This window comes from Aedes albopictus, chromosome 3 (genome assembly GCF_035046485.1).
Source record: "Aedes albopictus strain Foshan chromosome 3, AalbF5, whole genome shotgun sequence".
NCBI lineage: Eukaryota > Metazoa > Arthropoda > Insecta > Diptera > Culicidae > Aedes > Aedes albopictus.
In genome coordinates, this window is record NC_085138.1 from 192,309,527 (window position 1) to 192,323,361 (window position 13,835).

The following is a 13,835-nucleotide window of genomic DNA, read 5'->3' on the forward strand; positions in this document are numbered from 1 at the left end:
GGGATCGCCAGGTCCGGACGGGTGGCATTGGATCGGTAACATCGGACGGCTACGGCTACGCGCGCCGGCTCAGCGACGTGGACAGAATAGACGACTCAAAAAGATGAGATGCGATTTTTTACAAGTCCAAGAACGATCTAAAAACGACTTCCCTGTCGCGGAGGCTTGCGCGCCTCCGCGAGCGCTCCTGCGCCGATGACGATGGGTTCGCCTGGTTGAACGTTGCCCCAGACTGACGATTGCGCTTATAGAAGATCGGTTGAACATCGAGCAAACATAGACACAGCATGTGCCTGATTCCGCGGCGTGGAAAGCGCTGAACACGGAACCGGCCCGGGAATCTCCGGAGAGGGGGTTTCTGAGCTTCTAATTTGGCAGATCTGTCATCTGGACAATCCAAAAGGTCGAGGAAGTGACGTGAGACTAACGATGACATCTTTCGTGGGTGGCTTGGCTGAACGGCCTCCGGGCCGTTGGAGAGGGTGGCTACGTATACAAAACATTCCTTAAGCTTTTTGAAAATCTATTAAACACAAACACTTAACTGGTGTGCGGGAGCCGGTTGGCCCCCGCAGGCGCCCCTGCGCCTCCATTGAAGGAGACCTAGTTCCCCTCGGTCGTTGGTGGTTGGTCGTTATCGCTGATGGGCAGGATGCATATCTTAGAGATAGCACGTACGACATTCCCATCCTTAGTCCGGACAGTAACGACCCTGATGTTTCCATCCACGCCTGGATGGATCTGCGTCACCCTTCCGAGAAGCCATTTAAGAGGAGGAAGGTTATCCTCCTTGATCAGCACCATTGTGCCAACGAACAGGTTGTTCTTCTGACGGGTCCACTTTGTCCTGTTGTGCAAATCGGACAAGTACTGCATGGACCATCTGGACCACACACGCTGAACGAAATCTTCAGTTTTCTGCCACCTGGAGAGTCTGTTCTCCGGAACGTCTTGCAGCCACGGTTCCGCCACGGCCGTCAAAGGACGTTGTATAAGAAAGTGGCCTGGAGTCAACACATCAAGGTCACTCGGGTCACTGCTGATCTGTGTAAGCGGTCTGGAGTTCAGACACGCCTCGATTTGTATCAGAACTGTGTTCAGTTCTTCGGGAGTAACCGTTCGCAGTCCTATTGTCTTCTTCAGGTGTTGCTTCATGGATTTCACTGCCGCCTCCCACAAACCGCCGAAGTTTGGGGATTTGGCAGGGATGAATTTGAAGTCTATCCCAACATCCGCAGCTCCAGCAGTGGTTGCTTGCTGAGATTGTTGGCCTCTGAACAGAGTGGCAAGTTCGTCCAACTGCCGCCTTGCTCCAACAAAGTTGGAGCCGTTATCGCACGTAATAAGGGCTGGTTTCCCACGTCTGGCCACGAACCGGTTCAGTGCGGCCAGGAAACCTTGGGTGGTAAGGTCAGCAACCATCTCAATATGGACCGCCTTAGTTACCAAGCAAACAAAGATTGCAGCGTAGTGCTTGACGTTGATTCGCTTTCTATTGGGGTAGTTGATCAAGAAGGGCCCACAAAAGTCAACGCCCGCCCGAAGAAATGGTGGCGCTGGGGTAACCCTTTCCGTAGGGAGATCGGCCATTAACTGGTCGTGGACTGTCGGCTTATTCCGGAAGCAGGTAATGCATCCATGCATAATCGTCCTAGCGAGACTGCGCGCACTGAGTGGCCAGAAACGTTCACGGACACTGGCTACCAGCAGTTGTGGTCCAGCGTGAAGGTGTTCAAAGTGGAAACGACGCATTATCATGAACGTTAGCGGATGATTCTTGTCCAACAACATAGGATGCTTCCGGTCCGTCGAAACTGGAGCATTTTCCAGCCGGCCGCCAACTCGGAGTACGCCTTCGACCAGCTGTGGATGGAGAGTGTTGATTCGAGAAGTTGGCTTGACTTCTCCCTTTCTTTCGAGATCGGCGATTTCTTGAGCGAAGCACTCCTTCTGTGACAGCTTCACTAGGTGCAGTAGAGCGTCTTCCCGTTCTGCAAGCGAAACCGGGCCATACCATCTGGGAATCGATCCACGTGCCAGCAGAGCGTTGTGTTTGAAGCGCAGCAACATAGCGACTAGTTTTTCTAACCGGTGCAATGTGGAACGTAAACCGAAGATTTCACTCGGCGGAGAAATTGCTGCTACTGAAGCTACTGCGGAACCTTCCTCCAAGTGCGAACGATCGAGTTCCTCCAGTACTACTTCGTGTGTTTCCGGCCAGCAGTCTTTCTCTTGTCGCAGCCAGCTCGGACCTTCCCACCATAGCGAGTTCTGCTGTAGATCTGCAGGCGAAACACCGCGCGATAGGCCATCCGCGGGATTGTCATTGCCCGCAACATGTCGCCATGTTCCGTTCTTCGTCAGATGCTGCACCTCTGAGATCCTGTTCGCCACGAACATTTGGTATCGCGACGGATTTGATGACAGCCAGTATCTTACAATCATAGAATCGGTGTGGAAATACGACTGAGTGGACACTGGAATACTTGCTGAAGTTTTCTCATACAGGTGGGCTAGAAGTACAGCGGAAGACAACTCTAACCGTGGAATTGTGAGCTGTTTCCTCTTCTTTCCCATCTCTGCAAGCGGTGCGATTCGTGATTTTGCTATAAACAAGTTGGATGTGATTGTCCCATCGATGTGCGTACATCGGACGTATATGCATGCTCCATAGGCCTTCATAGAAGCATCACAAAATCCGTGGAGTTCTACCGAGAGGCAATCTTTCCGAAAACCGATCCATCTCGGCATTTGCAGATTTTCGAGCCTCGACAGACTGGCGCGAAACTCGAGCCATTGTTCTTGGAGCTCGTCTTGCAGAGGTTCATCCCAGGAAACCTTCTGTTTCCAGAGAATCTGCACGAATATTTTAGCAGTTACTGTCACGACTCCGATTAGTCCGATGGGATCGAAAATTCTGGCTAGGTCAGAAATGACCGAACGTTTGCAAATCATCGAAGATGTCCACTCCGGAACCTTGAAGCGGAATACGTCTGTCCTGGGCTCCCATATTAGCCCAAGAGTTTTTATGGTAGCGCTTGAGTCGTCGAGCTCGAACGAGCTGCGGTCGTCCTTGAGATCCGCGGGTATTTCCTCCAGAACAGCTGGACAGTTGCTGCTCCACTTTCGCAGGTTGAATCCTCCGCCTTTCAGCAGCTGCTGCATGTCGCTGCACAGCTTGACTCCATCTTCAACACTGTCAACTCCAGTCATCATGTCGTCAACATAAAAATCTTTGCTGAGAATTCTTGCTGCTCCAGGGTATTTGTGTCCATCCAGTTCTGCGAGTCGCTTGAGGCATTTTGTCGCCAAATACGGCGCTGATGCCGTCCCGTACGTTACGGTGTTCAACTGGAATACTCGGATTTCCTCGTTCCGATTATCTCGCCAGAAGATCTTTTGCAGTTTGCGATCCGTCCACTGTTGTAGTACCATGCGGTACATTTTTTCGACGTCTGCTACGATGGCAATCCGATGAAATCGGAAGCGAAGGATGATCGTTATGATATCATCCTGAACCGTCGGCCCCACCATCAACGCGTTATTGAGGGAGACTCCGGTCGACGTAACACATGATGCGTCAAACACAACCCGCAGCTTTGTGGTTGTGCTGTCGGATTTGATGACGCAGTGATGCGGAATAAAGTACTGCGGCAGCGCAGCATCTTCTTCATTCGCGACAACCTCCTCCATGTGGCCCATGCGGAGATATTCATGAATAAACTCGGTGTACATCTGTTTGAGTTGTGCATTCTGGTCTAGCCGGCGTTCTAGCGACAAGAAGCGGCGCATCGCCGTGGATCTTGAATCCCCAAGTTGACGAATCAGGTAATCCTTCTTGGGAAGTGTAACAATGAACCGCCCACTTGCATCCCGCATCGTTGTGCGGTCGTAGAGTTTTTTGCAGGCGTATTCCTCTAGTGACAGTACACTATTCGTTTTGCACGACTCCAGCTCCCAGAATCGTGTGAGCAGATCGTCCAGTTTTTCAGTGCATACATTGGCAACGTGCGGTCTAAGCACGTCCGACTCGGTAGGGAGATTTCCACATACAATCCAGCCAAGGTTCGTGTTTTGTACGACTGGTATATCCTCTCCGAGCTTGAATTTCTCCTTAGGAAGCAGGTCGAAGAACAATCCTGCTCCGATGATCACATCCACGCTACCGGGCTCCGTGAAAAACGGATCGGCGAGTGCGATGTCCTCCGGAAGTTGCAGACTGGTGGAATCAATCTTCCGGATGGGAAGGTTTAGCGTAACTTGTGGTAGAACGTAGAATACATCTTCCCCAGTGAACGACGAAATACGAGATCGAACACGGGCGGAAATGGATTGTTTGCACTTTTTAGCGGCTTGACCGATACCACTAATCGAAAGTGCCTCACGAGAGCGCTTGAATTTCAAACGCTGCGATGCTCGTTCTGAAATGAAACACAGCTGAGTACCGCTGTCTAGCAATGCTCTAGCTTGCATGGTGTTTCCAAAAGGGTCTTCAAGGATCACGATTGCAGTTGCTAGCAGAACCGATCGTGACACCTTGGCTTCTTGAGCGATACCCGAGCAGGAATGAATAACTGACACATAACTGGAACATACCAAAGTCAGGTATCATACCAAAACCAGGTATTGGTCGGTTGTCCAGGTATTGAAAATAACTTATTTTGGTATTTTGTAGGTATTGATAGAATACCTCAACGAGTTATTATTTTGGTTTGGAGGACTGATTGAGGTATTATTCAATTATGGAAAAATCACTATTTGTATGGAAAAATCGCCGATTATTATTTAGGTATTACCATACCTGAAGTCATTATTCGCGTGTTATGCACAGGAAACACATCAGTTATTATTTTAGGTATTTTACCTCTTATGCAGGGCTACTTAATACCTCATTCAGGTTGTAGGTATTCGTTTTTCCATACCTGAGTTTGTTATTCTTCAGCTATTTTCTCCTGCTCGGGTAAGTACGACATTAGGAGTGTCTAGTGAACGAGGTGTTAGCATGTTTGGACTGGCGATAGGAATTGGGTTTTTGGGTGATTGGTTTGAGGACTGCTGAGGAATGGATTGTGTTGGCCTTCTGTCTTGTGAGATTGAACTTGTCTGACTCGATTGTGGGTTCTGTGTTGACTGTTGCGAGCGCTTGTTCGATTGCGGTGTTTGTTGCTCACTAGTGCTGTTGATGTGCAGCAATGAATGATGCCGTTGACCACAAACTCGACATGCCCCTCGCGAACAGACCTTGGAAGTATGACCGCGACCGAGACAGTTGAAGCACAAATCGTTGACCTTCACAGCATTCCTCCGTTCGTCGAATTTCATTTCCTTGAACCGCTTGCACAATAGAGTTAATAAACTATAGAGGACGAATATCGCTGCTGTTCCCTTTGTTCTCGCTCGCAAACATGTCGGGTATCTATCTGTCAAACTGCATACTTTTTCGCTCTGACACTTATAGCCCGGCCTATCTCCGCCAGCAAGAGATGTTTCGGCAGTGACGCCACATATTGGAGTAAATCACATCAAAACCTGATCATAAGTGGAAAAACTCAAAATGAAGTAATTGGGTTTTCCGTTGTGTTTTTGCCAAGTGTAGTTATCGTGTAATCGTTTGACAGCTAAGCAGTGTACAAATGTTTTGTTTACGCTTATCAGAAAAGGTTAAGTGAAGCTGAAGTTTAGCCGTTTTCTTTGATATAACTCACAGCGCGTGCTAGTTTTGACCGTACAAAGTGAATGAAATTGATAGTCAATCAATTCAACAATGCAGTTTGTTAAAGAAGGTTAATGTTGTTATTCTGTTAATTTGAAACCCAAACAAATTGACGTTGAATTTACATGCAATATATGAAAATATTGAAAAAAATATTTGATGGAATCCTTTACCGTACATTCAAAATAAGTCGATTTTCCGGCTGTTTCCGGAAAATCTGCGTTTAGTGTATGATAAAACTATTGTTCCTCTTTCAAATGCAGAAAGAAAACCTTCCGGATGTTTCCGATTTCAAAAGTTGCAACACTTTGAAAAAATCGTGATAATTATATTATTATATGATATTATTTGCCTTAAAACACTATTTGGCTCTATAAACGTATTTTTGCTGAAAACTAGAACTCAACAGCTTTCAAGCAAAAAAAAGAAGTTTAAAATCGGTCAACTGGTTCAAAAGTTGTGATTTTTTGAAAAAATTTTGTTTCGAAAAATCTTGACTTTTACAATCATAAAATTGGTCACCCTAATGACGAAATAAAAAATACGAAAACTATGAAATACGTTTCATTATTAATTTGGGTTGCATTTGGGTTGTGAAAATGCGTCAAAATAATTTTGATCAGTTTTGATGTATTAGGTGCTCCACTGTGCGCCAGCGACATTTTTCCTCAATAGTTTATTACCTCTATTGCTTGCACTGGTACGTCCAATGTTGCCCATCACTGCAGAATGGACATGCCTGTTGCTGAACCGAATAACTGCTACTGAACTTCGAGGGTTTTTCCGGCTCCTTTGGTGGTTCTGTTTCACCAGAAATAGAACGCAAAACTGTCCTGTGGTTCAACAGGAATTTGAGCATGTCATCATACTTGGGAACATCTGTTGAGCGATGTTCCGTTTCCCACAGCCGCTGCGTTGTGGGATCGAGCTTGCTGGCCAGCATGTGGGCCAGAAGTGTACTCCAATCTTGAGTATTTTCGCCGAGCTTCGTCAGCATCTGAAGATGCTTCTCAAACTCGCCGATGACGTGATTCAGCGCTTCGAAGGACTCCTTCTTCATCGGGTTGACTGCAAACAGGGCATCTATGTGGCACTTCACCAGGAGCTTCTTGTTTTCGTAACGGGACTCCAGTGAGCGCCACGCTATGGAGTAGTTGTCCGCAGTGAGGTCAATTGACGCAATCTGCTGTAGCGCCTCTCCCGCCAACGAAGTTCGGAGGTATGTGAACATATCGAAATCGGTCAAGTGTGGATTGTCGACAATTAGGGTTTTGAAGGTGTCCCTAAAAGTGACCCATTCCATGAGCGATCCTCGAAACGTCGGAATCTTCAGTTCGGGCAGCTTCACACGCATAGGAGAAGCCGCCGTCGGTGGGTTGTTCGTTGGTGCCGGAGCCAGTTGACTGCTTGAGCCGGGTCCGTGCATGAAAGCTTCTAATGTCTGTTTCAGTCGGAAGTATTGTTGAATGAACGTCTTCAGGACCTTGGAACTTTGTTCGCTACGTTGCTTGGCTCTGGCCGCCATGGCCTGTTCGCGAACCGCTGCTGGAACCTTTTTCATCTCTTCATCGTCGGTGTCGCATTCTTCGAGGAGTATTTCAATGTCAGCACGCACATCGCAGAACGAGTCGTAGACCTCGTCCAGCTTCTTCAGTCTTGCTGGAACTGAGCCTCGATCACGTGCCTCCTGTCGCTCCTTCTTCGTCAGCTTTCTCAGGTCGGTGTTCCCCATCTTCACTTTCACACTCGCACTGCACAAAATAACCGACGGCGCCGCGATATCGAACGTTTCCGCGCTTGACAGAACCCACCGAGTGACAGAATATAAAAAGACAAGTCAATAAAAAAGGCCAACGAGCACAAAATGTGCTCAACTCCCCAGACCAAATAAAACGCAATAAAACCGATCGTTTATTTGGTGGCTTTACAAGCACATGCAATAGTTGCGGGCGATCTAAACACCACTTTCGACTATCTCCTTATAACTAGGTACTTAGCTGAGTGTCCGATGCGATGGTTTGCTCGATGGTTTGCTGAGCAGCCGAACCACGTGCTCACAGCCACCGCAGCACCAAGCAACAATGCAGTGGTCAGCAACAACACCGCCTTTCAAGGGCGATCGTACAATGGCGAAGGCCAAACACGCCGCACAGAACAATCACCACTGTTTCACCGCACTATTGTTCGTCACTTCGATCGGATCTGGCTCGAAGGACCATAAAATGTTCCGTCTTCGACCTTGCGCACTGGTCAATCGCGACCGAAACACCGTTTCTCAAACGATCTATTCCCGATTCGTGCCTCTGGGGAATCCGCGGCCCAGAGTGTTTAGCACGGTGATCGCACTGATAATTATTCCCGCACCGACGAGAGGTTTCTTCCACCACAGTAAAGAACACTGCAGATTACACAAAAAACTTAGCTTTATTCAGGAGACGAATGATGCTTGCGTGTGGACTATTCGCGCACTGTGAGATCACTGACTGGTGTTTCGAACTGAGCTATTCTCCTATCTCCGGGCTGCCGGAGATAGGTTGAGCGATTTGCTAAAAACGTTATTTGTATGCTGCGAGAATGAGAGGTCCGCTCGCGGTCCTCAGTTAGGCTGATATCCGTTGCAGAGCGGTTTGAATAGGTCTAATGAGTACAAATTCTACAATATTTTACACCAGGACTACTCCGGTCAGTTTTCCGCGTGTGAAAGTGTAATTCTTCGTGTAGTTTTATTCTCGCGTTTCGGTGTGATACCAGTAATCGCAACGCTGCACAGTGGGACGAATCAAAAAAAGTGGGACATTAGGCTTTGCGGCAAAACTATTGTTTATAGTCATTTGGTGTCTTCGCAAGAATTTCATAGTCTTTTAAGTAATTTTTAAAGGTATAACATTTTTTTAGGTTGAGGGGGTTGAACACTAAAATAAAAAAAACCATATTTTTAATTTGTGGCCAAAATCGAATGACCTTTATGGATTGTAGCACAAAACATAGAAGGGCAAAAAGTCGAAGGCTTGAAAGGTCGAAGGGTCAAAAGGTCGAAACAAAAAAAAAAGGACAAAAGATCGAAATTACAAGTGATCTAAAGGTCGAATGGTCGAATGAAAAAGAACGACCGAAAATAATCTTAAATCCTTGTTATCGTCTTCTTTCTTACTTAACGTTATCATTTTCATTGCGGTAAGTAGGCCTTGACCAGGTTACAGGTCTTTTTTCTCGCGCTTGTCATTTTTTTTTATTTTCAGGTGAATTTTTTCTCCGTGATACTCGATTGAAGGCATAGTAGTAGCTGATTTGGATTTTCGTTTCGGTGGATCCTGAGGTGTTTCCCGAGGTGGACCTCCCCCCATTCAAGTTTATTCAAGTTTACCCGTTTGCGTTGGCAAGTTTTCTGGCGTTTCAAGTTCAAATTCACTGGTGTTGGTGTTGGCTGTGCCCCTTTGACGTTCAGTTTGTTAAGTTAAGTACTTTTCCAATTAATTATTTATTCATCGTAGCTTAATTTAGAATTAGTAGTTTGGTATGGATATTGATGTTTCAAAAGAAGGTGACCCTCCTCCAGGACCTTCTGATATGAATTCATTTAGAATTAAAGTGTACCCTCCCTCATTTGATGGACCGTTTGTGGTTTATTTCAGGAAAAAAGAAAAACCGATAAATGTTTTGCTTATTTCCTCCGAAATTTATAAAAAATACTCCTCAGTCAAGGAAATTATAAAAATTTCCTTGGACAAATTGCGAGTTATTTTTAGTTCAAGAGACGATGCTAATTCTCTCCTTGAATCTAAACTATTTATTAGTTCTTATCGTGTATATGCTCCATGTGATTTTTGCGAAATCAATGGAGTTATATATGATGAAACATTAGATTGTGACGATGTTAGAAAATTTGGCATTGGTATTTTTAAAAATAATACTATTGCACCTGTTCAAGTTTTCGAATGCAATAGATTATCAAAATTAGTTGTGAATGACAAAGATACAAAATATGTTCATTCAAACTGTTTTAAAATAACGTTCGCTGGTTCAGTTCTCCCTGACTTTGTCATGGTTGACAATGTAACTTTTGATGTGCGGCTTTATTTCCCAAAGCTAATGCACTGCGAACGTTGCCTTCAATTTGGACATACTTTAAAATTTTGTTCTAACAAACCTAAATGTGGTAAATGTGGTGAACCTCATTTATCTACAAATTGTAGCAAAATTTCTGATATTTGTATTTATTGTAAACAGAAGCATATTTCTTTGAAGGAATGTTCTGTTTATATTAGTAATCAAAAACAACTTAATCAAAAATTGAAAAATAAAAACCAATTTTCTTATTCACAAATTCTAAAATCATCAGGAAATTTTTGTGATCCAAATATTTTTGACAATTTAGCTGTTGATGAGCAGGACGATTCCTTTAATTCAAATGAATTCATTTACAAACCTCCCACAAAAAGAAAAAAGATTGTAAATTCAAATAAAATACCTTCGGCAAATTTTTCATCTCAGCCTACACAGTCTTTTGACAAACATTTTCCTCGTTTGAATTCTTCTCCACGAATTATTCCTGGATTTCAAAAGGTTGATGCTCCTTCATCGAACAATAACAATAATACAAATGTTAATGAATCATCTAATGCGGAGAATAAATCATCAATTTTGTCAATTTTGGAAGAGTTAGTTGAACTCCTGGGTTTTAGTGAATTTTGGAAATCTTTAATAAAGAAAATTTTACCCTTTCTTGCTTCCCTTTTTGAAAAACTGAATTCATTTGGTCCTCTCATTGCCTCATTTTTTGCATCGTAATGGCTTCCAATAATGCTGGTAAATTGAAAATTTTGCAATGGAATTGCCGTAGTATAATTCCAAAAATAAATAGATTAAAAGCATTGATTGCGATTAATAGTTTAGATATATTTTGTTTGAATGAAACTTGGTTAGTAGATACTAAATTTTTCCGAATTCCATCCTTCAATATAATTAGAAAAGATAGGAACGATTCATTTGGTGGTGTTTTGGTCGGTATTCGAGAAGGAATTCAATTTAAATATTTAAATTTTTCATTTCATACACAGATAGAATATTTGGTAGTTTCTGTTCAAGATAGAGGGCTCAATTTTCATATAGTTTGTTTATATATCCCTCCAAATGCATCATTTTCAATTTTCGACTTGAAGGCCATTTTAGATAAGGTCCCTTCTCCTTTTTTCGTTTTGGGAGATTTAAATGCCCATAATTTTGCTTGGGGTTGTGAAAAAAATGATGGTAGAGGTTCCTTGATATTAGATTTGATTGACGAGTTAAATCTTAACATTTTAAATGATGGGTCATTCACTAGAGTTGCTATTCCACCTTTAAATAATTCTAGTGTGGATTTATCTCTTTGCTCAAGTAGTTTGTCGTTTTGTTCATCTTGGAAAACAATTGATGATCCCAATGGTAGTGATCATCTACCTATATTAATTGTAGTTAATAACCCTGAGCGTAATAAATTGTCATCAAAAATAATAGTTCCTGATTTATCGAAAAATGTGGATTGGGTTAAATTTGCTGATTTAATATCCTTATCATTAATAAACCTCAATGGTTCAGTTTGTCCAATTGTTAATTATGAACAATTTAAAAATGTTCTCATACAATGTTTAACTAAATCCCAAAAATATATTCCAAATTGTAATGTTAAAAAGAAAAGTCGTCCAACGTTTTGGTGGGATAATGAATGTTATTTGGCATTGAAATCCAAATCTGATGCTTTCAAAACATTCCGTCGTACAGGTGCTAGAGAGGATTATTTTTCGTATTGTAAAGCTGAAGCATTATTTACCAGGATTACCAAATTTAAAAAACGTAATTATTGGAAGACTTTCATTGAAAGCCTTGATAGAGAGACTTCTTTATCTACATTATGGTCTGTTGCAAAAAATTTAAGAAATTATGATTCTTCTACGCCAAATTCTCTTGAGTATTCTGATAATTGGATTGATCAATTTGCATCAAAAATTTGTCCTGATTTTGTTCAACATTCAGTGAAATTCAAAAATTCACAGTCCATTAATTATTTTCCTGAATTATCTAGGGCTTTTTCGTTAGAAGAATTTGATTTGGCTTTATCTATTACGAATAATACTGCTCCTGGTATGGATGACATAAAATTTATTGTACTTAAAAATTTACCAATTGAAGGAAAAATGTATTTACTTTCTATTTATAATTCCTTTCTTTGTCAAAATATTCTGCCATTAGAATGGCGATCTATAAAAGTAGTAAGTATATTGAAACCTGGAAAAGATCCTTCTATGGCTGAAAGTCGTAGACCAATTAGTTTATTATCATGTCTCCGGAAATTAATGGAAAGGATGATTTTGAATCGTTTGGAGTTATGGGCAGAAAAAAATAATATATTTTCATCGTCTCAATTTGGATTTAGAAAGGGTCGTGGCACTCGTGATTGTACTGCTCTTTTAGCATCACAAATTCAGTTAGCTTTTAATAGAAAACAAGATGTTATTTCCACCTTTCTTGATGTTTCCGGAGCTTATGATTCTGTGCTAATTGATTTGCTTTTTCATAAAATGAATCATTACAAAATTCCAGTTATTATTTCCAATTTTATTTACAATTTATTTTCATTCAAAATAATGAATTTCTTTCATAATGGATCTTCCAAAATGATTCGTTATAGTTATTTCGGTCTTCCTCAAGGTTCTTGCTTGAGTCCTTTCTTATATAATTTATTTACTTGCGATTTATATTCTGTAATTCCTAATGGCAGTTATTTTATTCAATTTGCTGATGATAAAGTAATATCGATCAGTGGTAAAAATAGAGAAATTATTCGACATTACATGCAATGTTCATTAGATAATATTACTTTATGGGCTCATGACAATGGTTTTACTTTTTCAGTTCAGAAAACTAAATTTATTATATTCTCGCGTAAACATTCCACTATCAGTGTAAATTTGTATCTTTGCGGACATGAAATTGAACAAGTTTTTGTTTATAAATATCTTGGAATTTGGTACGATTCTAAATTAGTTTGGAGTTATCATATTAAATACATCCAAAAAATTTGTGCCAAGCGAATTAATTTTCTTCGCACTATCACTGGTACTTGGTGGGGTGCTCATCCTTCAGATATGATAACTCTTTACATAACTACAATACGTTCTATATTAGAATATGGATGTTTTACTTTTGGATCTGCATCTCAAACACACTTTTCGAAGCTTGAAAAAATTCAATTTCGTAGTCTTAGAATTTGTTTGAAATTAATGAATTCTACCCACACTCAATCAATAGAAGTTTTAGCCGGGGTTGTTCCACTAAAGATACGTTTTCAAGAACTCAATAATAAATTTTTAGCACAATGCTTTTCCAATAATCATTCAATTATTCATATATTAAAGGATTTATATGAAACTAACCCTTCATGCAGAATTTTAAATTCATTTATTTATTGTTCCACATTAAATATTAGTCCCATTAAAACAAACTATTTCAAAAACTGTGACATTCAAGTTCATTCATTTATTCCTTTAATTGATATTTCCCTTCAATTAGAATTAAAACAAATTCCAAAATATGAACACTCACGGTATGCTAAATTATTATTTGAACGTAAATTCATTGGAATTGATCCTAAACAATTATACTATACTGATGGTTCTTTTATTGCAAACAATGCCGGATTCGGAGTTTATAATTTTTGTATGGCTCATTTTTTTAAACTAGAATCTCCTTGTTCCATATTTGTTGCTGAATTAATTGCATTGTATTTCACATGTCAACTAATTCAGAAATTATCACCGGATTTGTTTATTATTTGTTCAGATAGCATGAGTTCCATAAATTCAATCAATTCCAACCAGTTCAATTGTAAAACACATTATATTATACTTTTGGTAAAAGAATTGTTATATAATTTACACTCCAGGGGTTTTATAATAAAATTTGTTTGGGTTTCGGCTCATTGTCAAATTTATGGAAATGAGCAAGCTGATTTGTTAGCTAAATTAGGTGCTATTCGTGGAAGAATTTACAATCGTAAAATTTTTAGTTCGGAATATTTCGCTAAAATAAAATCACATTCAAATGACTCTTGGCAGGCTGATTGGAATTCTAGTGAGAAAGGTCGTTA

The 13,835-nt window shown here is 41.3% G+C and overlaps 2 protein-coding genes across 2 annotated transcripts; both read right to left on the bottom strand.

The window, feature by feature from the left end:
• Positions 1–603: 603 nt before the first annotated feature.
• LOC134290509 (uncharacterized) lies at positions 604–4,473 on the bottom strand. The gene has a single exon (XM_062857664.1). The coding sequence runs from the start codon at positions 4,471–4,473 to the stop codon at positions 604–606; it is 3,870 nt and encodes a 1,289-aa protein (XP_062713648.1).
• A 1,925-nt stretch (positions 4,474–6,398) lies between these two features.
• Positions 6,399–7,445, bottom strand: LOC134290510 (uncharacterized). Its single transcript, XM_062857665.1, has one exon. The coding sequence runs from the start codon at positions 7,443–7,445 to the stop codon at positions 6,399–6,401; it is 1,047 nt and encodes a 348-aa protein (XP_062713649.1).
• Positions 7,446–13,835: the final 6,390 nt, after the last annotated feature.